Source organism: Silurus aristotelis, assembly GCF_946808225.1.
Source record: "Silurus aristotelis genome assembly, chromosome: 14".
NCBI classification, from domain to species: Eukaryota; Metazoa; Chordata; class Actinopteri; order Siluriformes; family Siluridae; genus Silurus; species Silurus aristotelis.
Window position 1 is genome coordinate 25,135,022 of NC_139587.1, and position 26,791 is coordinate 25,161,812.

The 26,791-nt window shown below is 41.2% G+C and overlaps 1 protein-coding gene across 2 annotated transcripts in view; it reads left to right on the forward strand.

Moving 5' to 3' along the window:
• The first annotated feature begins 832 nt into the window (after window positions 1-832).
• The window catches only part of hipk3a (homeodomain interacting protein kinase 3a), a 36,092-nt gene continuing 10,133 nt past the window's right edge, over window positions 833-26,791 (forward strand). The window contains exons 1-3 of one of the 2 annotated variants that reach the window (XM_083560967.1): window positions 833-1,458; window positions 5,855-6,920; window positions 24,915-25,038. In XM_083560967.1, coding sequence (XP_083417093.1) covers window positions 5,857-6,920; window positions 24,915-25,038 — 1,188 coding nt within the window. In that variant the 5' untranslated portion in view covers window positions 833-1,458; window positions 5,855-5,856. The remainder of the gene's footprint in view (window positions 1,459-5,854; window positions 6,921-24,914; window positions 25,039-26,791) is intronic. The other variant, XM_083560966.1, reaches the window with a different exon arrangement.

The following is a 26,791-nucleotide window of genomic DNA, read 5'->3' on the forward strand; positions in this document are numbered from 1 at the left end:
CACCTTGGAAGTCACTCTGGATCAGAGCATCTATCAAATACATATACATTTATTATATATCAATAATACAGTTTGTCCGGTTTATTCTGGCTTTATTCAGGTTTATTCCAGATTATTATTCTTTCTAAAATTACTTTCCTAAATTAGTATAATATTCCTTTTAGTTTCCAGCACCCAAGAAAGTTTAAGGACTGATTTTTTTTTTTTTTTTTTTTTTTGAGAGACAAAGGAAGGGAAGCGGCGTTTGTAGCTGCTATAACAAAATTAATTACAGTACCTAAATAGAAACTTAATAGAAATTCCTGTTTTTTTTTTTTCCATTACCCACGATAACATAGTGTTTTTAAACTCCATGGCTGTGCTACCTAACATTACCAGTAGATGGCAGTAACGACCTGTAGCAACTCACACAATTCTCTGCCATTCTTTTTCAGTTAGAATACATTTTACACTTCACTTTAATTTTATGTTCATATATAAATAACAGGGTCCTTTCTAATTATACACTATCATCATTCCCAAATTAACATATATCTTAATATATAACTTTCTTCTCAATCTAGTCTGAAATTATACTTCACGCACACAAAATGAACCCGCATTTTCAAACTCAAACTCATTTTTTTTTCTTTTTTTCGTCGAAAATAATTATACGATCATATAAACAGGAAATATAAACGAAATTCCTCGTTTTAGACCACGCGTGTCCGTCTTTAAAATACCCGGATGTAATGTCATGCTATGATTGGTTCCCCAGACGTTCCTCACTGAGTGCCTATGGGAAATGTAGTGCATGAATCAGGACTACAAAAATAACTTTTCGGGCAAACGGGCGTGCATATATAAATATATGGCGTAAATCGTATTTTAAACGCGTCGAGGTCAATCCGAAATGTTTTAGTTTGAACTAGAAGGGAAGTGTAAATGAATGACGGTGTGCAGCGTGCGAAGCGGGTAATAAGGGAAAAGTTACTTCCGCCTCCACGAGATGACGCAGGAGCGAAGAAGAAGAAGGCGGAAGTGGGAGGCGCTGCTTGTGGAGCAACAGCTCGCGCCTCGCTAAGTTGCAGACACAAGCCGAGACAGGAAGCAGAAGGTTCTCGGTGGAGGGGGATTTTTATTTTTTATTTTTTTTCCTCAATTTTTTTTTCTCCCGTTTTCCCTTCGATATGACGAGCGGAACTCACTCTTGATGCCGAGGAGGACCGTGAATTCCACCGTGGACTAATTCCGGGCTGAGTGCATGGCTTAAAGAGCGAGTTGTGTGTAGTTCGACATGAGGGAGGCGACGGACGCTGTTTTCTCCCTCGTTGTCCAAGAACAGCCACAGCAGCAGCAGCAGCAGCAGGAGGAGGAGGACAAGATGGCAGCTTCTAGCGAGAGATCACAGGCTGCTGAAGGGGAACACTAAAGCCCGGACATGTCTCTGGCGTCCCGCTCTAGTCGCTGGCTGTGAAGGTAAACAGCGGACCGAACGGGAAGAGTTACGGGGTGGGTGGGGGGAAGTTGGTTGTTTTCGGTAGTTTACTGGGAGTTTTGGCTTCGTCAACAGTTGGTGGCGCGTGCACGGGGACACGGGTGGAAAAGTTGCTTCGCCGTGGAGAAAAATAAAACAAACAAACTCGAGTTTTATATTTTTATCCTTTTAAAATTTCACCGACAAAAAACAACAAATTTATTTGTTTGTCTAAGTTAAAACGTCTAAGTCACGTTCCTGGGCTCAGTTTTGGGTGTTAACTAGTAGTACTTAAACTGCTAGTTATAGCTACTGGTAGTGTTTAGTTACTAAGTAAATAACTAGTAGTTACAAACCGATAAGTTTGGGGCATAAATATTAGATATAATCCTGTAATCCAATATATTACGTTGTTTGTCGCGTTTCTGGACTGGTTTGACTGTTAACTAGTAGTGCGTGTAAGTAAACTAGTTATAGATATTATTTATTAATTAACAGACTATAAACAAAACAATAGTTTTGTGACAGAAATATAAAATGTATTTGTTTGTCCAAGATTAAAATATCATCACATTCTTGGACTGTTTACTAGTAGCATGTGCACGTGAACTACTAGTTTATAAGGGAACTACGAGTTGCTAATGACAAACTATTAAGTTTAAGGCATTGCACTAGTTGTTATATGAAGTACTAGTTACCGAGGAAACAACTAGTTGCTATTTACAAACCAATAAGTTTGGGACATAAACATTATATATAATTCCGTAATCCAAGATTTCACGTTTAGTGGCGTTTCTTGACTGTTAACTAGTAGTCTGTGTAAGTAAACTAGTTATCGATACTATGTATTAATTAACCGACTATAAACAAAACAATAGTTTTGTGACAGAAATATAAAATGTATTTGTTTGTCCAAGATTAAAATATCATCACATTCTTGGACTGTTTACTAGTAGCATGTGCACGTGAACTACTAGTTTATAAGGGAACTACGAGTTGCTAATGACAAACTATTAAGTTTAAGGCATTGCACTAGTTGTTATATGAAGTACTAGTTACCGAGGAAACAACTAGTTGCTATTTACAAACCAATAAGTTTGGGACATAAACATTATATATAATTCCGTAATCCAAGATTTCACGTTTAGTGGCGTTTCTTGACTGTTAACTAGTAGTCTGTGTAAGTAAACTAGTTATCGATACTATGTATTAATTAACCGACTATAAACAAAACAATAGTTTTGTGACAAATATAAAATGTATTTGTTTGTCCAAGATTAAAATATCATCATTCTTGGACTTTTGGTTGTTTACTAGTAGCATGTGCACGCGAACTACTAGTTATAGCTACTAGTTAATAAGGGAACTACGAGTTGCTAATGACAAACTATTAAGTTTGGGGCATTGCACTAGTTGTTAGATGAAGTACTAGTTACTGAGTTAAACACTAGTTATTTAGCGAACAACTATTTGCTGTTTACAAACCAAAAATTTTAGGCAAAAAAAAAAATACAAAATGTATATTTTACTAAATAAACTGTAGCTACCAGTTTCTAAACAAAGTACTAGTTAGTAATTTAAGTGTTATTTATAAGTAGGGGGTGTGGGTAAATGTATGTTTTTTTAATTTGAAGGTCACATTCCTGCAATCAGCGATGTTTGTTAACTAGTAACCTGTGTAAGCGAGCTACTGGTTATAGTTACTAGTTTTTATATGAACTACAAGTTACTAATGACAAACTAATATGTTTGGGATAAATATGAAATGTATCTGTTTCGAAATGAACAACTAGTTATAGCTACTAGTTTCAAGGTGAACTGGTTAAGTAAAGTGCTACTTATTGTCACTAGTTACTAAGTGAACTACAAGTTACTAATGACAAACTGATTTGTTTATTACATGAATTATTATAACCCCAAATGAAAATAATGTTCTAGAATATTGAGGTTGGGCTCAAAACTGTGCTGTTTCTGGGTACATGATTATCCTACATACAGGTACCTAATACCTACATACCTAATGGTACTAAAGGTTCTCCAGCAGGTTGTAATATTAATACACATTGAGGAAGAATGAGATTTTATTTAACTCCTAGTTTTTTTCTGACAGTTGAAACATGTTTGTCTGAATCTCATTTTGCTCCAGATATGAAAATGTTTCAGTCAGAAAAGTGTGACGGATGTTTTATGCCCTCGGTTTAGTTCATGTGGAACTCTCACCTGTTGCACTACATTGAGGTTTTTATGTGCACTGGATTTTTTTTTGTGCTTTCATGGTGCAACACTCTGGAGGGAAATGTTTTAGAGAATTGCAAAAAAGTTGTTTCTCAAGTCTGAATCGGAGCAAGATTGATGAAATTTGTCAGGCTCTTTGCTTGCCACGATTGGGTAAATTTTTTTGTTCTTTTTTTTTGTGCCATGTCTGCAAAGAGACAGTGATAAACAATTTGGCAATTATCAAATAATTAGTTATTTCTCTCTCTCTCTCTCTCTCTCTCTCTCTCTCTCTCTCTCTCTCTCTCTCTCTCTCTCTCTCTCTCAACCAGATATCCAGAACATGTGACTTTTTGTTTCACATTTGACCAGCTAATCTGTTCTAGTTACTAAGTGAACTAGTTATATATAGCTGCTAGATCTACAAGATATAGCTAGTTAGTAGGTGATCTACTAGCTACTAGACCTGCAAGATACAACTAGTTAGTAAATGAACTAGTTATATAATATATAGCTACTAGAACTACATTATATAGCTAGTTAGTAAGTGACCTACTTGTTACAAAATTAACTAACTGATTATATCTGCTACTTCATAAGTGAATCAAAAGTTATGACTATTAGTCACTAAGTGATCTACTGTCATAGCTTGTAGATACCAAATGTACTAGTATTGGAACAAGTTACTAAGTGGACTTTTAGTCATAACTACTAGACATACAAGTTAAAGCTACTGTTTAATAAGTGAACTACTTCTAGCTACTAGTTACCAAGTGATTTAGTTGTAGCCAAGAGGTACAAAAGATGATTATTACTTAAGTTAAAGATACTGGTTAGTAGATTAACTTCTTATAACAACTAGTTATTAAGTGAACTTACTAACTAACTAAACTATTTGCTAATTGTTGGTTGTAGTTATTTTGTAGTTAGTTAGCAGCATCTCTTTTTCTTACTCTTGTTTTATTTAACCAGATATCCAAAACACGTGTGTATCTGGATCACTTCTCGTGGTTCAGTCGGTCAGCTTCTCTACAAAAACAAATCTGCATTACATATCGGTCGTCCTGTTTTCTAAATATCGGCATCGGCCAGAGAAAACCCCGTGTCAGCCGGCCTCAAATCGAGATTATATTTAATGTTACACCAACAGTACAGTGTTTTTCGTATCAGGAAACCCCCGGAGTCGCCATGCTCACAGAAGACATAATGCGAGTAACAAAAGGTGGAAGCAAACCGTTTTGTTTACTAACACGTTCTGACCCTGAGGGTGAAAACCTCGCTCGTTAAGCTTGCTTTTGTTTGACGGCCGAACGCAGCTCCTGGTAATTTCCCCTTGTTTACGGCGAAACAGCTGCAGTATCAACAGGTGTCTTTCTCCGCTCTGCACCTCCTCCTCCTCGTTCTCCTTATCGTAAACCCTGGTGGTTGTGAACTCTGAGATCATTGAGAGGACACCTGTCTCTGGCAGCAGTTGAACAGAGATCCTTGTAACTCGATGCGTTTAGCTGGAGGCTCTTCAGCAGAGTCGAGCTGCCACTGGTTCATAAACGACCTGCTAACATATGTTTAAGTTGTCTGACCACGTGCTTTGGCTAAAATGGCTTATATGGTAATGCTGTTATTTAAAGGATTTTTCCCCCAATTCAAGTCATTACGAGTCCACTCACGCCTGCCTCGTCCCTTTTTATAAAAAAACAGCATTAGCTCCCTCTTTAAGATTCTCAGACGTGCCTTAGAATTTCATAATCGTCTCCGTAGTTCGCGTACCCGCTCCAGGCTTCTGCAGAGTCACGTTGCTGGGACACGGTTGTGTGTGTGTGTGTGTGTGTGTGTGTGTGTGTGTGTGTGTGTGTGTGTGTGTGTGTGTGTGTGTGTGTGTGTGTGTGTGTGTGTGTGTGTGTGTGTGTGTGTGTGTGTGTGTGTGTGTGTGCTCCTGTCCAGACTTGTGCCATATGTTGTGCTAACATAAGAAGCTCTTGTGTGTAACTTGGCGTGCCTAATCCCTATCAGCTAACTGCAATGCTGTCACTTAATAGCTCTCGGTTCAAACGTGCACATGAATCCTTTTTATAAATCACGCAGCTGTAATTAACAACCGTATTAGTTTTGTTGCCAGGAAAGAGTGCATTCATATTCATGATCTCCAGCATTTATTTATTTATTTATTTATTTTTTTGTCCCCAGGTATGGCCTTACAGGTTTTGATCTGCCCACCGTATGCGCATCAGCCCCAGACAAGTGCCTTTAGCAGCGAGAGGACAGTGGAGGCCAGCACCTGTGTGTACCATGAGAAGCCTCCTCGCACCTACGTGGTCGGCGTGAACCTAGGCATCGCGCGCCCGACCAACATCGTCGCCCGCCCGTCTTTAAAGACACAAGCGCAGGAGGGAGCGGGATTTTCATTACAGACTGTGGCTCCTGGAGAGCCTCGCAGAGGGAATCTTTCCTCCTACAGGTGTGTAGGAGCTGGAGGAGAGGAGGACGAGGGTGAGGTAGGGGAAAACGAGAGCAGAGGGACGTTTGACGGATGTGGGTTTGAACGCAAAAAAGGCAAGGAGCAGAGCAGGTGCGTGAGGACCATGCAGATCGTTGAGGAGCATCCTGCGCTGCCGGCCATGATGCAGAGCAACGTGAGCACCACGGTGCCCTCCAATCAGAATGTTGCCGGCACAGGGGGCGGGACAAACGACGGGGACTACCAGCTGGTGCAGCACGAGGTTCTGTGTTCTATGAAGCAGACATACGAGGTGCTGGAGTTCCTGGGTCGCGGGACGTTCGGCCAGGTCGTGAAGTGCTGGAAGCGAGGCACCAACGAGGTTGTGGCCGTGAAGATCTTGAAGAAGCATCCGTCGTACGCGCGCCAGGGTCAGATCGAGGTGGGCATCCTGGCGCGCCTGAGCAGCGAGAACGCCGACGAGCACAACCTGGTGCGCGCCTTCGAGTGCTTCCAGCACCGCAACCACACGTGCCTGGTGTTCGAGATGCTCGAGCAGAACCTTTACGACTTCCTGAAGCAGAACAAGTTCAGCCCGCTGCCGCTGAAGGTGATGCGCACCGTGCTGCAGCAGGTGGCCACCGCGCTCCGCAAGCTCAAGAGCCTCGGCCTGATTCATGCCGACCTCAAACCGGAGAACATCATGCTGGTGGATCCTCGCAGGCAACCGTACCGCGTCAAGGTCATCGACTTTGGATCGGCCAGCCACGTCTCCAAGGCCGTGTGCTCCACCTACCTGCAGTCGCGCTACTACAGGTTAGACACGTGTCCTTACCTTGCCGTGTGTGTGTGTGTGTGTGTGTGTGTGTGTGTGTGTGTGTGTGTGTGTGTGTGTGTGTGTGTGTGTGTGTGTGTGTGTGTGTGTGTGTGAGAGAGAGAGAGAGAGAGAAATCTGAGTGAGATACCGGATGAGGTTTTGTCTTTGTATGGTGTACAAGGTGAAATGGATTTTTTTTGCAGACAAAAGAACCCATATTCTATATGAGTAGAGGAACATAATGGTAGAAACGTTATATAGGATATATGAAGGTAAGTAGAGATGGATGGATAGAGGTATGTATGATAGATAGATAGATAGATAGATAGATAGATAGATAGATAGATAGATAGATAGATAGATAGATAGATAGATAGATAGATAGATAGATAGATAGATAGATAGATAGATAGATAGATAGATAGGGGTATGTAGATAGATACAATGATACAGGAAGGTAAATAGATATGGATAGATAGAGGTATGTGGATAGATATGTTTATATAGGAAGGTGGATAGAGAGAGAGAGAGAGAGAGAGAGAGAGAGAGAGATGGACCCTCGCAGCCCCTACGGTATCTTAGTGAATTCATCTAGACATTGTCATTTTAGTACAATAATGTGCTTAAAAATATTTGTATGAAATATTTTAGTGAAAACAGTTTAAAATGTTATCACTAACGTTCCCTAACATTCGCTCCCGCTGCGAATTCCTGCAAATTTGAATATAATCTGCTAACTTGCTGTTAGTTCCAAACGAGAACCCGCCAATTTTCCGGCACCTGAATTTAATCAGGTGTTTGTTACTTCATCTACTGTATAACATACGTAGCTACAGTCGTCTATCAATCACCATTCAAACCGTCTGTAGTTGTTTTTTTTGGGGATCAGAGTAGTAACAAGATCAAGCAGTTTATATCCGATGCTTCACTTCATTCGCCTCTTCTTAAGCCGAGCTGTTGCTTTTGTGGGGTTTTATTTCTCAATTTGAGGAAGTTCAGCAAAATAAGTTTTGTAGCTTGCCAAGATTATGTAGCGCTCTCTCTCTTTCTCTCTCTCTCTTTTTTTTCTTCTTAATTCTGCAATATTTTTCTTCTTTTCTTTATTTCTGCGATGTTACCTCCTTTTCTCGACTGTTGTAGTCACACCCAGACTCTTGACAATCAGAGCTGTAATATTTGCTTTGAGATTTGCGAAAATAACGGCGAATCGCAGCACAATCGCCGACGTTACTAATATACGTTTTTTTTCCTTCTTCACCCAATTAGATGAGCTCAACATTACCGACATTTTCACCCAGACTCTTGTTTGTTTACATGCACGCTAAACTCTAAGCTGCGATCCGTATGTTTCGGTAGCGTTCCTTTTCTGTCGAGGTATTTGTGTAGGCCTGAGGGCACGTTGTAGCAGCAACCAGTCATCACGTTGTGTACAAATCTGGTTATGGGACTTTTAAAGAAACAGTTTGACATGGATTGTATCAGCCTGAGAAGTTGTGCTTCAGGTTGTCCGCCTGAATCGTCCTGTTTGATATCTGTGGCTTCAGCACGATTTTCGAGTTCTTCCTCTTCCGATGCCTCTGTGATGAAACCTGCACGAACACATGGCATGGAAACAAAAAGGCCTGTTTTGGTTTGAACCACGTTCTAGTTCGAAAAAGTGTTGACCTGGAACTCATTGCAGTCCAAGTTATACGAATTTCTGCGCTCAGAAAGACGGATCCGTTTGATTTAATTAAGTCGATTTAAACAATTGGATAATTAAAAGGTTTGTTCATAAATGTTTTCAAACATGGATTCAGTTTTATATGTATGGTGCTTTTAACAATCAGGAGTGAAGAGGATGGAACGGAAGAAGAAATGAGTTTATTAGAGGGACAGCACATGTAGGACCATTTGGATGCTGAGGATGGAGCCACCAGGAAGGAGGAAAAGAGGAAGACCAAGGAGGAGGATTATGGATGGTGTGAGTGAAGACATGCAGGTAGTTGGATTTAAAGAGGTAGATGTTGAGGACGGAGTGGTATGGAGAAGGAGGATCCGCTGTGGGAGAAGCTGAAAGATGATTAAGAAACTTTTTCATTAATTGTATCGTTTTTTTTTCCTTTCCACTACATGCATTACGACATGGCGACGCCTCCTTTACTTATTCAGGTGTTTAAACCGGCCAGAGGACATTAGATTTTGTTACGTCGGAGAGAACAAGAGCAATCTTTGTAAGCACACAGACGTGACCTTTACGCAGTTCGGTTATCAGCTGTAACGGATAAAGAGGAACTGGATGCTTCTCTCTGCAGTTTAAATGGCACCAGTGATAATTTTTTTTTTTTTTTTTTGTACTTTGGCACCTGTGAAATGTAGCTGTTGTGTGTTTTGTGCACTGGTCTCGTGTGTGTGTGTGTGTGTGTGTGTGTGTGTGTGTGTGTGTGTGTGTGTGTGTGTGTGTGTGTGTGTGTGTGTGTGTGTGTGTGTGTGTGCGCACTCCGATTGCACCTTCGACACAGGACTGAGTCACACTGACACACATTGAAAGATTTGTATCCCTACATTAATTAGCCTGATGTAGAATCATGAGATCTCATGCTGAGAGATTGCTACGTGATTAAACGTCAGTACTTGTCTCTCTCTCTCTCTCTCTTTCTTTCTCTCTCTCTCTCAAAGCACAGATTTTATCATGTTTTTTTCTTTGGCCCCAACCTCAGTAATCTTGGCTATTTCTGTTTTTTTTATGGCCTCGATCAAAGATTTGGTTTGTTCCATAGTTTCCCCCTTCGTTCGTGCTCTGATGAGAGTTTGCGGTCGGTGTTTTACAAATACATGGTTACAATAATAACCAGGCACAAGGGAACAAGACATTCTGCTCCGTGCATTTCCTTTTTTTCAATGATTTATTACTAAAAATTTTGCAGCAAGGGAAAGTTTTGTTACTGATATCGATCTAGTACAAACCGGAGATGTTGTACATGTTCCCGAATAACAGTTTGGATCATCAAACTATAAAATATAGACACCGTTTAAATTACGGATTGCGCTTGAGTGTTACTTTATCTTTAGGTGTTACATTTTATTTATTAAAAAAAATAAATATACCGATTGCATGTAGTGAATTAAATGTTGCAGCCTCTCCTTGAGCTCTGTTCAGCACTGCATGTCTATGGGTTGCGAAACCAAAGTACACAGTGACTGTGCTGATGACAAAGCAAACTAGTGTTGCGTTACAAAATCACACACTCGTTCACCGCTTGAGGCTCCTCTTACGGTTCTGGGTACAGCTCGAAATCCCGATCGGGAGGAAATGTTTAGGCTCCGACGTGTCACCTAGTGGGTCCGGTGGCCACGCCTTCTTCATCTAGGACGGGTCAATATGGCTCGTTTGCGTTCGAACGAGGCGCGGCATCAAAACAATGCAATCTCTTTCACAGTGAATGATTTACAGGATCGTCTGAAAACACTTTTTCGCTCGAGCTCTTAATATCATACCGCGTAGTCAAGCGCCAAGGGTGCGGAAAGCTACGCGTCGTTACGGCGACCGTGGTGGAAGCGAGATAAGTTCTATCAATTTTCACACGACTAAACCACTCCCTTCTCAGGGAATTAAAAAGGAAACGCAGCGTCACTCGAGTCCGAATCGGGAATGCGTACTTTTGTGAAAAGCGTATATATATTTTTTCCTTCTCTGTGTAATAAAATTTTACGATTAAACCAGCAAACCGTTGCGTATCTCATCAGGAGGGAATTCCGACACCACTTGCATGTCTGGATTGTGACATTATTTTAAACCTGAAAGAAAAGCGAGTAATTACATCTACAGAGGTATTAAAGTGTAAAAAAAAAAAAAAAAAAAAGGTGCCAAATGAGTTTTTGGGTGTTTTTGTCCTGAAAACGAATGACCTTCAGTATGCAGACTGAGTGGAAATTGGTACCAGTACCAGAATTTCCTCCTTTTTGCCCAGAGAGTCCTCTCACACTCGCACGCCTGGCACTGGTGCACGCATATCTGGCTGGCACGAATGTAGGGCATGTGTGTTCTCCGCAGTCACCATGTCATGACAAGCCGAGCGTTGTGTTACAGCAAGCACGCAGCTACGCCTCCAGGAAGTAAACCCGATCGTCGCCTCTGAGCTCATGTGTCGCACAAAAGGCGTTTTTTTTTTTTTCTTTCCTATTCTCAAAGTTCTCACTGTTCACACAATGGAATAAACTTCAGATTTTTTTTATGTCGTTTTCACTTTTATTCTTTAAACACGGTGGAAATTTTTTACATTAAAACGAGGTTTCAGAATGCCTCCAGTGCTGAATTCGGCCTCAAGGACTCGATTTTTACGACTTTATAAGTGATCTAAAGTCATATGAAAGTAAACACAGGTTACCTTTCATCTGCCTTTTTTTTTTTAAAAATTATTCAGTGTGTTTCTCAGGTTAGCACGTGTAAGTTTCCGTGTAAACTGAGGTGAATGCTTGAATATCACTTTATGGTACTTCCTTCCTTAAGTTTTTTTATGTAGTTATATCGTAGCTATATTTTACATGCAAGCTACAGATCAGAGGAAAATCTCTCAGTTCTGGCGCAACGACGGCTAGTCAGAGTTTTCAGATGATAGACAGACATACGGACGTTCTCTCGGAGGAAAATAGTCGGAGATGCAAATAAATCTTTTCAAGAAGACCAACTTCCTTTTTGTCTTCGGGTAGAAAATGTCTTACTCTTGAAATGATCTTCTTCTTTCAGCTGCTCCCATTAGGGGTCGCCACAGAGGATCATCCGTCCCCATACCCACCTGTCCTCTACATCTGCATCTTTCACACCGACTACCTGCATGTCTTCCCTCACCACATCCATAAACCTCCTCCTTAGCCTTCCTCTTTTCCTCCTTCCTGGTGGCTCCATTCTCAGCATTCTCCTACTGATATACCCCATGTCCCTCCTCTGCACATGTCCAAACCATCTCAATCTCACCTCCCTCACCTTGTCTCCAAAATGTCCTACATGCGCTGTCCCTCTAATAAACTCATTTCTAATCCTGTCCAACCTCATTTAACTCTTGAAAAGATATTGTATCAAAAACGAGAGATCATAGAAACATGCGATTTTTCGTTGAGCCCCTGTGATAGAAGATGAATTGCAGGACCACTCGCTGTATACTCTCACTTGGCCTACTTCTATAGCACGTCTTACCGAGAAACCGTTGTGCGGTTTGCGCATTACCATAGACGGGGCGTGTGAAATGTGGCGAGTCTGAGTTGTCAAGATAATGAGGAAACCGCTGTAAAAGAGTACAGTTAGTTCTACTTTGGTTATTTTTTTTGTTCTTGTTGCTGCTGCTTACGAAGGACACAAAACCGGACAGATTCATGCGGTAAAGGTCCGCGAAGTCTCGGATTCTTTTAAAACGCTGCCGAACTCTGTTTTTTTTTTTTTTTTTTTTTTTGGACTCCGTCATCCAAGAGTATAAGAGCAGCAAAGGAACGTCAACAGAAGACGTGACCGATAATAAAGCAGTCGGTCAAATTCAATTGTGTTTACACACCGATATTTTAGCTTTTAGCGAGTATACATTTGTGTTCTCCTGATTGACACGTTTCGGGTCTGATCATCTTCTCGGCTCTGGTTGTGGAGGAGCGTTGCGTCAGCTATATATGGTTCAAATGGCAAAAGCTTTTAGACTCTAATCGTATCCATCCGCACAGCCGTAACACGGCTCTAAAAGTGTAAGAAAGCTGATGGCCACGAGAAATGCGTAAACTGCCTCTCTTTTACCTGCATTTTACACCCAGTCATTCAGCGGCGTCCTCCCTGAATCAATCCGTGTCTTAATAGCATTATTATGAGCGAGACGGCGAGAATAAACGCAATTTGCGGGGATATAATTATAGTAGACCAAAAAGTGATTACATTTATTATTATTATTTTTGTTTCCTTTTGTGACCTTTTGTTTCTAGGTGAACTTTTACATGTGAATTTTGCTTTTAAATGTTGCTGGCTGGAATTTTTGCGTCTGGTTTTGTTTAAAAAAATAATTTTTTCGCAACGAGAAACGCAAAAAATTCTTGCTTTTTTTGTGGGGGTGTAAATTTGTTCCATTAACTGTATGACAGTCATTCAGAGCAGTGCAGATTATTTTTAACACATTATGATGAATATATAAACTTTGCGTGGTCACAGTTTGACCCGATTCCTCTAAACGACGTCTCGCTAACTTCCTTTTGGGCCAGTTTAAGTATTTCGCACTGTTGATTATTTTTGGTGCAGAATTGTACGTGCTTTCGGAGATTGTCACGTCCTCGACGAGGTTCAACACGGGTTCCTCTGCGAGCTGTTAAGACGAACTCGCCGACGCTTAATGCCGTTCTATGTTTAACGTAACGACGCCATGATAGCGTTGTACGGCAACAGCTCTGTTTTTCCTCCTGTACCTGATAAGCAAGTTTTCCGTCTCTCTACACAGCAGCTGTTGATTCCTGATATGGAAGAGTTCAAAGTGTTTGTGTGCTGTTATAAAAAAAAAAAAAAAATATGGTGCTTGCGACTGTTTTAAAATAAACTGCAGGCTGTTTGTTGGTATGGCGATTTGAGAGAATAAAAAAACTAAAAAAAAAAACAACACGTTAAGGTATCCAGGAGATAACCGGAGCTGTGCATACGGACCTGACATGAGCTATGAGCGTTTTTTTTTTTGAGCGTCCACTGTTTTAAAACCCTTCCGATTTGCTTAGTGTTTTATAAGTTTGAAGTTTAATCTTGTTCACTCTGACGTAAAGGCCGACGCAAGATAACGATAAAGAGAATGTCTATTTATGTCTCGCCGGACTAAACCTGAGCACGGAAGACTAAGTGTTTAGAGAACTTTCTTTGTGCTTTTAAAATTTGATTAATGATGTGGTGGAAATGCTGCGTTGGCGCAACTTTTGTGCACTTCGTTGTCTAATATTATGATATAACAAAACTTAGTTTGATTACATTAGTCAGGATTTCAGCACCAAATTTTAATTCAGTGTATTGAGTGCCTACAGTAAATTGAAAAACCTTTTACAGAAGACGTGTGTTATACGTATTTAACATTATTTCCGGGTGAAGGCTAAATTTGCTGTGTGATCTTGAGAAGAGAACGAGATGTCCGTGATCCATCGATCACTCCACAGATTGCAGTCAAGGATGGAGAATCCAGTCAGTATCTCTTTCGAACTGCTGCCAATGTCGGGAAATTAAAATGCTATCTGCTCTCTTCTACATACTTGAGCTCACAGGTGGCTATGATTGGCTAGTTTTGCTCTGACGGGGGAAGAGGGAGGCCATTTTCGGTGTTCCGGCTTCTGTTCATGAGTAGCTACGGTAATGTCAGGATTGGAATTTGCAACCGGTGAAAGCTTTTCCTTCACACCACTTAGTTAATATGATGGCAATAGTGGTGCGAATCCTCAGAATTAAAAGTAAAGTCGACATTTTATCAAACGCAGCATCAGCAGATTTGAAATGCGTCATAGCTTCAGCGATTTCTTTTCGGTTCGTGTTTCCTGCTGACTCCGTTTTCGCCTTGTGGCTCGGCATGTCTTAACACTTATAACAATCGGTCGTATGTTTAATCTGATTACTGTTTACAGTACTACGGTGATTACTGATAAATCACCTCACGACTACCAACATGTCTGTGTGACTCATGCGATCTCCTCGCCGCTGTTTTCGCTTTGACTTTGGCGCGGTATTGCTCGTAAAACCTTCAATGCATCAATACGTATTTCTGTGTTACAGTTCACAAGTGGTCGATTTGGACGAACAGTCACTCGGTAATGATTTACTAGTAAAATCTTCTAAACTCTGCATCTGTAATGCAAATTTTGTAAAGGTCACATAGTTACATTATGAAATCTAATGCTGAATGTGACTTTACCGAGCCTGCGGAAACACCTAGTCTTTTATGGTGTTTGATACACAGGAATGGTCCTTTTGTTTCTATGCAACAAACCAGTGAAAGGCAGGAGAGAACTGGAAAGTGAATGCAGAAAGTTCTATGGACAGATGAGTTCAAATTGGACATTTTTGGTTCAAACAGGCGAATTTGTATAGAATAGAGTACAGGGGAGTAGACATTTGCCTCACACCCACAGACATCCATGGAGGTGGAAGATTAATGGTTTGGAAGGCAAATGAGTACACAAACATGGCTGCCATTCTATACTTCACCATCATGCAATTCCATGTGGAGTGTTAAAGATCATGAAACAAAAAGGGCCTGCCCAGTTATTGCACCTTAATACTATTGAACTGCTCTGGGATGAAGGTCAGAAAGAAATCTTTGACTGGTGAAGTGTTTTTCCATGAAAATCAAGTCTGACATTTGCACATTGATAAATTTTGCTTTGGTCAAAGTAAATCTTCCTACTATAAAAATTACGTATGTTCCATAGAAAAGACTGGGTGTTTCCAAACCTTCGACAGGCCCTGTATTAATTCTAGGAATAAATGTGCTCATATGTTACACGAGCTGCGTTTTAGAGTTGCACTTCAAGTCTGTGGAATTTCTGACATCTTTGCGCTGAAGTCTCCGTTCAGATTCCTTTCCTTGTGTGGATTTCTTTCAGAATGATGATCCTTGCAGGCCTCATTATGGAATTCATGCTAGGTGAAAAGCACATGGCGTGTGCTGTAGTGTCCCTGCAAAATATACAAAGTTTAAGGATCGTCATTGAGTACCGTTTGCTCCCGGACGATTTTTTCCACTGTTACTTCTTAGTGCTTAGAACAGATAGCTGTCTCCGTCTCCACATGGGGCACCTTCATCTGCTTGAGATACAGAGAGGCGAGTCATTTCTAACATCAATGCAGAAACAACAGTTCCGCTTTCCCTTTAGGCAATTCCACATTGAGTGGCCTGTGGTACTGTCTGGATTTGCCTCAAATTCAACTTCAAGACCTCATAAACGAATCCGGACAAACGTCCGTTCGCACCTGACAAAACCGCTAAACGTTTCGCTTCCGCAAGCAGTTGCTTTTTTCCTTTTTTTTTTTTTATGCTGTAACGTAATGTACTTTCTGTCATTGGAACTAAAAGGGAACCAACCTAATCAGTGCCTGAGCAAATCCATTGGCATGCTCTCGAGATGAAACACCAAGTGTGAACTCCAAATCTTGAACTCTAAATGTCATTCCGATTTCTACAATCGCTTCAGGAATCGGATGTATCCGTGGCAAAAAAAAAAAAAGAGAGAGAGGCTTTTACTTGTCATAAGTACAGTGAAAACTCTTTCTTCGTATGTCAGAGCACCGGGTCAGCCATGATACAGCGCACCTCCTTAACAAGCGCTCATTAACTGGCATTTTGGCGATACTGGGGCTTGAACACCTGACCTTCTGATCAGTAAACCAGAGCCGTAACCACTGACCTACCACTTTTCGAATGAAGCGTAATAACTTAATGTCTCTTTCGAATTCATCTATCCTACACAGGTTCTCATATTCCCCTTTATAGCCAGCTGAAACTAAAGCCCGGTCCTCTTAATCTTTCCATGACGGCTTAGGGTAGCATCTGAATTAAGGCTAAGATAGGGTTACAGGATTTGTCTCACGCAGGATATTCAGGTTCGTCTCATTCTGTGCTGATTGCCTCTTTGGTGCACAGTTTTACAGCTTTTAATTTTCTGTACGGTGTTTTTGCTGACTCAGCGCTCGGCATGAGCACAGATACCTATGCTGAGTATTCGGTGTAATGATTTGGTCTTTGTGGCTTGAAAAAGGTCTTGCAGTAAATCCACATACGTTGTCAGGTTTATTTCTGTAGCGCTTTTCACAAGAGACGTTGTCTCAAAGCAGCTTTACAGAAATCAACAGTTAAGGTGAATGGTGTGTGTTTATCCCTGATGAGCAGCCGTGGCAACTGTGGCAAGAAAAAAACTCCCTTAGATGTTATGAGGAAGAAACCTTGAGAGGAACCAGACTCAAAAAGGAAACCCATCCTCATTTGCGTGACATCAAGAGTGTGATTAGAAATCTTTAAACAATACAGAACAATGGAGAGTGAGAACTAACAAGAGCACTGAAGTGTGTGATTGAGTGATGTTCTTTCTACAGTTTTATACAGTCATTTGTGGTTATAAAACTAGGGGCTACTGAGCAACTCATAAAATAGGTAGACGTTTGAGATTATCACAGATCCAACACCAGCTTCTCCTTGCCAGAGCCTTTAGACACTCAAGGAGGTCCAATGTCAAAACTCCACATGAAGTGGGATCCGATTGGCGCTGGTACGTCTCCTAGATGGTTCGGGATGTTTGAAGGCATCTACTTCTTTAAAGGTCCACAACCTTCATGAGGTGGGACGTGACTGGGGCTGGAGCAACCTCAGGATGCTTCGGGATGAAAAAGTTGTGCCTGTTATGATTAATTTCGTATATGCACATGCGCTGACTATGGGTTTCAATTGACTAATGGAGTTGCGTTTTGTCTTTAAACACAAGCTCCGTTTGTTATTAAGAAAAAAAAGCAAGAATCAAGGATCGGTTTGTTGACTGGCTTCATTCAAAGATGACTTAAAGCTGCTAATGAATCTCCATTGCCATTTTTGCAATCCAGATCTATGGGAGATTCTGGATAGTTGAGGTGTTGCGGTGCATGTCTTCGTACCGCAATTTTTCGATACAGTGCTTTCGAACGCAATCCTTTTTATGTTTATAGTTCAAATCTGCGTTCCCCTCAGGAATGTATTAAGTGGCGGACCGCTAACTTAAGTCAAGTCTCTGCCTCGCACTTTGAGTCATCAAAACTGAAGACATGCTGGAGCCATACTGTAAATACGATTTGTTTTGCACATGCATGAAAACGCTAAAGAATCCAGAGCGCTAGTGTTAGTCGCTAACCAGGAAGTGGCTAGCGGCTAAATCTAGCGGTATGGATTCTTTAGCGTTTTATGTCCAAGAATTTATCTTAAAAGGAGAAAATCCTGACATTTACACACATCGAGGGAGTGAATGAACGAAAGATGGAAGGAATAAATACAATTGTTAAAGTACGCCGAAATACGTAGAACAGTAACGTAGATAATATCTTTAGAAAATTAAATATTATACATAAAACACGCCTCACTTGCGAACACATCTGTATTACCCACACGGGGTCTAACAAATGTCAACTATTTGATAAAATTGTTTTAATTTTACTTCAATTTAATTTGTGCCAATTTAATTTACTCAATTTATTTAATATAATTAGTGTTGCGTTAATTTGATTTATTCTATTTTATTGTTATAAAATGTTTTTATATTATTTAACCAAGCAGGCATTTTATAAAAATGGTTTAAAAAATGTAAACTGTTTAAATGTTGATTACAATTGTTGTTAATAATAACTTGCGTTAATAAAAAAAAAGTTCAGTATATAGTTTTGTTCCTAAATGTGATCGTGAACTGCATAATCTTAAAGAAGTTGCACTTTTCCCTCTAGTACATCAAAGTTCAGCTTTCCCCCCCCCCCTTCCGTTTATTGGAAAAGGCAAAAAAGTGTTCGAGATCTGACAGGAAATTGGTGCGTTTCGGAGTCTGTGATGATTTTCAAGATTGTAAAGGTTGTGGTTGAGCATCTGAAGCTGAAAATATGCATCAGACATGGATATAAATGTGAACTATATAGAACTCCTGCAATTCATTTAAAAACACATTACATTTGCCAGCTGTGTAATAAAACATCAAAAATGCTAAATCTGACTTAAAGATACATGTACTATATCTTGGCACTTGAAATTGATACACGCTTTATAATTTGCTTATAAAAAAAAATGGCTGATTTATCATCAATAAAATATCATCTTGAACCGATAAACTGCAACCCCGCTGGGATCCTGTTATTCTTGGCCACCTCGTGCATGGTGGGTGAGAATGTCGAGCAAATGTTGCTACTATCTTCTAAGTTTTGGAGTGCGTGTGCATGCTCGAGGTTATCTCCTCAACACTGCCTGAAGCCATTAGCTCGGAGATTTTGCACGGTTTTTATCAGAGTCCCTTCTCCTGATAAGAGTTGCTCTTTTGGGAATCGGTCTGCTGTATCTTGCTAAGAAGCATTCCTTAATGCGCTTTTGATCGACAAAAAGGATAGTCATAATATAAACAGGTTTAGTTTACATAGAGACCATGTCACATTCAAGGTTGCCGTACAAACCTAAAAAAACACACAAAAAGCATATCGGCTGGAGGGAGAAGAAACGGAACGCGGCGGAATATCTTGCACTTCTTTTCTACTCCGGGTGAAGTGTGTCTTTAAATCGACCCCTTCTATAATTTCTTCGTTTCTTTTACAGGGTGGTTTTTGGGAAATCTCTCCCCATCTGCATGACCGATCTATGGTCAGGAGGCTGGAACAAAACTCGACCAGTTTAATAGCCGGCCTCAAACATGATTCATTTATTTCTTTTAAAATGAAACATTTTATTCTTTGGGAATGTTAACTGTTTAGAGCAGTAATCGCTGATTTATACAGTACATTAGTCGATAGATGTCGACTTTTTTAAATTTACGAGACCTGTGTTTATATTAGCGTGTGTGTGTGTGTGTGTGTGTGTGTGTGTGTGTGTGTGTGTATATACCGTAATTTCCAGACTATTAAATGCACCCAAATATAAGCCGCACCCACTGAATTTGACAAAGATTTTTATTTTGAACATAAATAAGCCGCACCTGTCTACAGTGAAACTAATGAACTTTACACAGGCTTTAATGAAAGACAGTGTCTGTTACACGGCTTGTATCTAAACAGTAGCCTACCAAGAATGTCATTGTTCACCGTCTTCCTCCTTTCTTTCACAACAATTTCTCTGGGGAGTTTATCTTTTGGCATCGTCGTGCGTTTAAAAATCACCACCGGTGAATCTTTTCTCCCGATGCCGTGCAGCTCAGAACACAGGTGAAGTGTGTGTTTTCATGCCCGGTTGTTTTCAGCGTGAGGAAATGATTCGCATTTCCTGTAGACAGTCCGAGTGAGCGGCAGGTCAAACGTCAGTGGAACATCATCCATATTTATGATGTGGTGCGGCCCGATTCAGTGGGAGCGCATCTGATTTAATATAAAGAGTTTCATTGGTTCAGCTGAACCCGTTCCGCAATTTCATTGGTCTAATGTTATGGGGTTCAGTTTTTTGGCTTGAAGTTTTACAGAGGAATACATTTACAGAGCATCAGCGCTAAGATCTGGAATCACCATATGGAGCATAAAAGATTGCAGATGTGTTTTGAAATAATTTTAGCAGCACTAGTGACTAGAAAAGGAGTCTGGTATTGAGGCGTTTCGATGTGTTGCAGATGTGAGATTTCTTCATTTCCGAATGTGTGAATGATGCAACGGTGAAAAGATGATTTGGCTCCATGCTGTTTCCTTCAAATACAGCATTCAGTGTGTTTGTGCAGAGCTTGACCTGTACGTCATAACAGTTCGCACCCTTCTGTAGTCGCCCTGTGCTGAAAGAAAGGTGATCACGTGCGTCTGATTTTTCCGTAATGCTGCGCTCACGTATAATGGAGCTGCGAGCCTAACTTTGTAAGAGTTGCTTTGAGTTTCTCCTCCTCTTCTCTTCCCCTGTTCCAAATCTCCCAGACTTTCCTTATCATCAATTTATTTTATTTTATTTATTTATTTTATTTATTATTTATTTATTTTTTTTATACACAAAGGACAAGAAGAAAAGCCAGGCCCTGGCTCAGGTCTAGAATTTGCATCAGCCGGAGAAATCAGACACGGTTCTAAAAGAGGCAGGGAAACATGCTGGAGCCGCTGATCTTCGCTCTGGCCAGGATTTATTCGACCCCACGCTTCTGCGGAAGACTCGTGCGTCTCCAACGCAGTATGCGGTGGACCGTAGTTTCAGTTTGGGCGTGCGCCGAGGCTGTGACTCTGATAGACGGCTGTTTGAGGAAGAGACGGCCCCGTAACCGCTCTCTGCTCTAACAGATTAGATAAGATGTGTTTGGGTGGGTTTTGTTTACAGAGAACTCAGAGACTGGTTCTCGCTCACTGTTTTTGTTTTTTTCTTTTTTTCTTCCTCTCTCTTTTTCTGTCTCTATGCCCTTCTAATCTTTTTGTCGTTTTGCATGTTTGTCACTCTTTCTTTTTAGCTTTCTTACCGTTCAGTTTTCAGTCTCTCTCTCTTTTAATTTCTATCTTATGTGCGGTCAGTCTCACCTTTTCTACCTGCCTTTTTGGTGGGTCTCTGTGGCTTCTTGCTGTGCCATATGTTGCTCTGTCTCTTTATATCTCTTTCTGTCCCCCTACTCCCTCTTTCTCTCACTATCTGTCTTCGTTTCCTACTCTCTATCTGCGTGTGTGTGTTAATGCTCCTCCACGCCTAGATATTCATGCCACACACAGATATACTCTAACAGGCATGTGTGGATTATTAGCTCTTGCACTGTGTGTGTGTGTGTGTGTGTGTGTGTGTGTGTGTGTGTGTGTGTGTGAGAGAGAACACAGCGCTGCCCTCTCCTTGTGCGCATTCTCTGGAGAAGTGTAAACCCCTGGACTCTGCCCTGTGGCACATCTAATCTTCAGGACATTAAAACAACCATAGCCCTCGGGGCTCTGTGTAAAACGAGGCGTCGGAGCTTTTCTCCGTATTTTGAGCTCTTCTAAGGTTCAAGGACACTGGAGGCCCTGACCAAGGACAACTTGGTTTAGTTGAATAAACCTTCTGTTACCCTGAACGCTAATATTATACTGGTGACATACATATAGCTCACTTCCATCATTGTCATACGCCTCTTATTCATACTGTTGTTATCGAAGAAGTGAACATATGGCCCAGTTAAATAAGAAGCCTGGAAACCTGTTATATATGCTTATACGGACATGTATATCAGCGAGTTCCAAGTGACTTTTGTAGCTAAGTAATCAAACACGTAGTGCGTGAAGGTATTTGAATGAATGGCATGAGACAAATGTACAGATGATGAGGTGAGAGTTAAACATACTAAAAGACTAAAGCGCTGCTGCTTCACTCTGTTAAAGTAGAAGTATTTAGTGTTTTTTGCTGTTTGTATAACCTGCTGCTAGTGTAGGACTCTAATTTCCCTCACGGGATCAATAATCTGTCTGCCTGCCTCTCTGTCTGCCTGCCTCTCTGTCTGCCTGCCTCTCTGTCTGTCTGTGACTGTCTGTCTGCCATGCCTGTCTCTGTCTGTCTGTCTGCCATGCCTGTCTGTGTCTGCCTGCCTCTTTGTCTGTCTGCCATGTCTGTCTGGGCTTGCATTTGGCCCTATTTATAATTGTATTTCTTTTTAGTTTTTAAGGTTTTTAGTTTATTAACATTATCATGATCAAAATTTGGACAACACACCTTGGATTTCACCTGAGAGTACAGATTTTGCTTGATGAATGTGGTGATGAAACCTGATAAACGGACCATCAAACTCAGCTTTGTAGACGTTTTCGACATTATGATTGAGTGTATAGTATGACCAGCTTTCCTAGATTCATAAGTGAGTGCATGTAACCTCTGTGAAAATCCCCAAACCTTTTTCTCTTCCACACTTCTCTCTCTCTCTCTCTCTCTCTGCGTATTCAATAACGATCTGAGAAATTTCTGCAGAACCACACACCATCTGTTTTCTTTAGAACGAAAAAAATCTAACATCGTTGAAATGGGGCTGAACAGTGACTGAAAGGTTGCATCTCTTGTTCACTTCTCTTTTCTGCATAACTTTTTTTTTTTTTTTTTTGCATGTGATATTCGCTCCCTTATGGCACCTTGTCAACCAAGCTGAACTGCTCTACACACCCTGTTGGCTTGGAATACATCCAGGCCTGCATGCTCTAGTAGTTAATAGTATGTCACAACAGCACACTGTCATATAAGCCTCAAATATAAGCCGCACCCACTGAATTTGACAAAGATTTTTATTTTGAACATAAATAAGCCGCACCTGTCTATAAGCCGCGGGTGTTCACACTGAAACTAAGGAACTTTACACAGGCTTAAATGAAAGACAGTGTCTGTTACACGGCTTGTATCTAAACAGTAGCCTACCAAGAAAGTCATTGTTCACCGTCTTCCTCCTTCCATTTTCAACAATTTCTCATGAGAGTTTATCTTTTGGCATCGTTGTGCGTTTAAAAATCACCACCGGTGAATCTTTTCTCCCGATGCCGTGCAGCTCAGAACACAGGTGAAGTGTGTTTTTTCATGCCCGGTTGTTTTCAGCGTGACGAAATGATTCGCATTTCCTGTAGACAGTCTGAGTGAGCGGCAGGTCAAACGTCAGAGGAACATCATCCATATTTATGATGTGGTGCGGCCCGATTCAGTGGGAGCGCATCTGATTCAATATAAAGAGTTTCATTGGTTCACTTGAACCCGTTCAGCAATTTCATTGATCTAATTTTATGGGGTTCAGTTTTTTGGCTTAAATTTTGTGAAACCGGGAAAAAATCCATAAATTAGCCGCTTTGATGTTTAAGCCGCGGGGTTCAAAGCGTAGGGAAAAAGTAGCGGTTTATAGTCTGGAAATACGGTAGATATTTTCAAGGGACAATTTCATAGAAATGAAACTTAGAAATATTTAACAGTAGACTTTTAAGTATGGCTTGTCTGCAGGTGTACACTGATCATCTAGAATGATTTGATTTCGCTCTTATTTTTGGCAAATGACTATTCGTTTTTCGAATAAACGGAGCAGAGGTAAATATAGAAAGCATTGCCACTTCTCCCCCTGTGGCGTCTGTTGTCTCGGGCCTGCGTTTCCCAAGACATGCTCGATGAGGAAAGTTTGCTTTATTATTGTTACACTGGAGCTTTATGGATCATTTTGCTAACAGGTAAATGAGTGTTAGAGCTTCCAGTTAAGAATCATGCAAACTAAGGGTGAGAATTATATAATAGTCAAATTGCAATAAAACTGTCAGAGTGATAACATTTACAAACTACGATTTAGTTTTTCTAAACTATGACTTTTCCTCCAGCGGCCTGTTTGCAAAAATTAATATTTTGCAGCGCTGAAATAGAGTGCGTAAACTGGTAGTCTGTTCAAAAAAGGATACATTTAATTGGTGACTATTAACTGTGTCTGTTTTCACAAGTTGAATCCTGCCAGGTGTTTCTTCTCGTGCTATTTGCGGCATTCGGTGTTGTACACAGGGTGGGTTTAGCTTTTGCGTTTAGCCCATATGTATGTCTGCTGTTGGGTTTTTTGCTATTCTGGGCTGAGAGCAGATTTAGAAAGGGTTAATCCTAGATAGCCGGCTGTCAAATCAACACTGATCTCTGTCTGTTCCATATTTACCCAAGTCCTGCTTTCATCGCACTTCCTGATTTGGACCAGGCTTTTAGGCATCTAGTTTGGAGATGGAGCGAGAGTCAGTTGTCTCGTCTCTGTCTTTCTCTTTCTCTCTCTCTCTAATTTTATTACTCCCCCATTAAATTCGCTTGTAATCACACTTGGAAAGCGACTCTTCAAGGCGCTGACATTTAGTGTCGCACGCTGACACGCACTTCTCACCCCCATGATGGCCTTCGTCGACTACATCCTGTCTGTCGCTAGGCAGCCGGCGTCTCCCCCCCCCCCCCCAATGCACGCACACGCATACACCTCTATCCCCCTGTTGTCAAGGTAGCAGATGTGTTGCCGTGACGTCTTTTGGCTGTGAACTTGATGTGTCTGCGTGCGTGCGTGCGTGCAGAAAGACACGAGGGGGAGGATCATTTCAATGGTATTTGGGAAATATAGGTCTAAAAGCATTAGTGATTCAGGATGTAAATGTGATGTTATGGTCTTATTCAGTGCTGTTTATCTGCTTAAACGTGTGTGTGTGTGTGTGTGTGTGTGTGTGTGTGTGTGTGTGTGTGTGTGTGTGTGTGTGTGTGTGTGTGTGTGTGTGTGTGTGTGTACTCTGACCTCGTTTATTGGCCTTGTGCTTTGCGTTCATAACAAATCATGCAGCCCTGAGCTGTCCAGTCAACAGCCAGTTGTCACAGTAACATCTCCATTAACAGTGCGTGTGTGTGGTTTTTTTTTTTTTTTTGTCTTCCTAGGGCTCCAGAGATCATCCTGGGTCTGCCCTTTTGTGAGGCCATAGACATGTGGTCACTGGGCTGCGTCATTGCTGAGCTGTTTCTCGGCTGGCCGCTTTACCCCGGAGCTCTGGAATATGACCAGGTAACTCGGCAAGCTAATGGGCTGACTGTTCCAGGTCACTGCCACCTGCAGTCTGTGCCCAAGTGTTTCTCCACCACACATCAGATTCTTCATTTTTTTTCCAAAGCTTTAGAGATTTAGAAATGTCGTGAATGCAGAGTTTTTTTTTCCTTTTTTTTTTTTCCTTTAGGAGTCATTTATTTGCCATTTATGGTGTGTGTGTGAGAGTGTGTGAGAGTGTGTGAGAGTGTGTGAGAGTGTGTGAGAGTGTGTGAGAGTGTGTGAGAGTGTGTGAGAGTGTGTGTGTGTGTGTGTGAGAGAGCGTGAGATCACTCCACCTCGGCTTGAATTGTGGCTAGTTCCTGTTCTATTTTACATAATAGCTGCCATTACCAACTATTTCCTCAGGAGCCTTTGTTTTCTTTCTTTCTTTCTTGAATGTAAAAAAAACTCTTATCTTCAAGACCATGGCAGAGAACTTGCTTGCTGTCACAAAGTTCTGACACTGAAGACCCGTTCCCTCACTGTTAAATAACTCTTTTAAACAAAGGGTCAGTGTTCTGATTAAATATTGTAATTTCAATCCCCGTTTCTATAGAAACGATAACGTATTGGGAGAAGGCTAGCACTGCCTTGAATGCAGAACTACTGTCAAATTTTTTTTTTAGACAACTATTTAACATCAGATCTGAGTCCAGACAGCAAGAGCTATAATTATGGAAAAAAGTATTGGGACACCCGATTTTTCCAGCCATATGCTGCTGTTCTCCATGCACAATGTCGGAGGCACATAATTGTCTAGGATTTCTTCGGATGAGGTAGCATCGCATTTTATCCTCCATCAAGAACTGGGAGACCCAAACCTGTTCCAGCATGACGATGCCACAAAGCCAGCTCCATGGAGATATGCTTCCCATGGGTTGGAGTGAAAGATCTCCTGCTATAGAGCTTTAAAACTCACCCACAAACTTGAGTGGCCTGTTCTAGATCCCCTCAGACCTCCGCGAACCTGAACGGCATCTGAGCCTGAAGTGTCTTAACCATTATAGTCATTGGCTTCAAAGTGTTACTATTAGAAATATAAAAGGATGGTGTCACCAGAAAGTGAATAGATCATCAAATCCATTTTGCTCTCTAATCACAGGGACCTCAAAGGGGACATTTTTAGAATAAGAAAATCATCAATTACAGGAAGTCTTGGAACAAATCAGATACCATAACTGCTGAGGGGGAGAAAACGGGGGGAAAAAAGATCCCAGCAAAGGGAAAACATGGAAACCTCTTCTTTCAGTATGACAATTCCCAAATGCCATGAAGATATGGTTTGCTATAGAGCTCTGAGCTCCATCCTACTGAACCGTACTGGGGATGCGTTGGAGCACTGAACCCCTCTGAAGTAAATTGAGCTACATGGTAGAAGTGTAGCAGTAAGGTGGTGCAGGAGAACCCAGGGTGTAGGACGTAAAATCGTTTCAGACATGTGCAGGAGGACATTTAAATATTAGAAGGTTACAAAAAAAATTTCCTGTGTCCTGGTCAGATCTGCTTGTGTGCGATGTTTAGGAGAGTCTCGTGCGCTGTGCTGACTGTAAACTTCATACTGTGCCAGCACTGGGTCCAATTCCACTCCACACAGCAGAATGTATTTATAACCCAAAGCCACAGTCGTCTCGTCCCCCCCCCCCCACCTAATGCTGTACCACACACACACACACACACACACACACACACACACACACACACACACACACACTCACACTTTCCAGCTTGCACT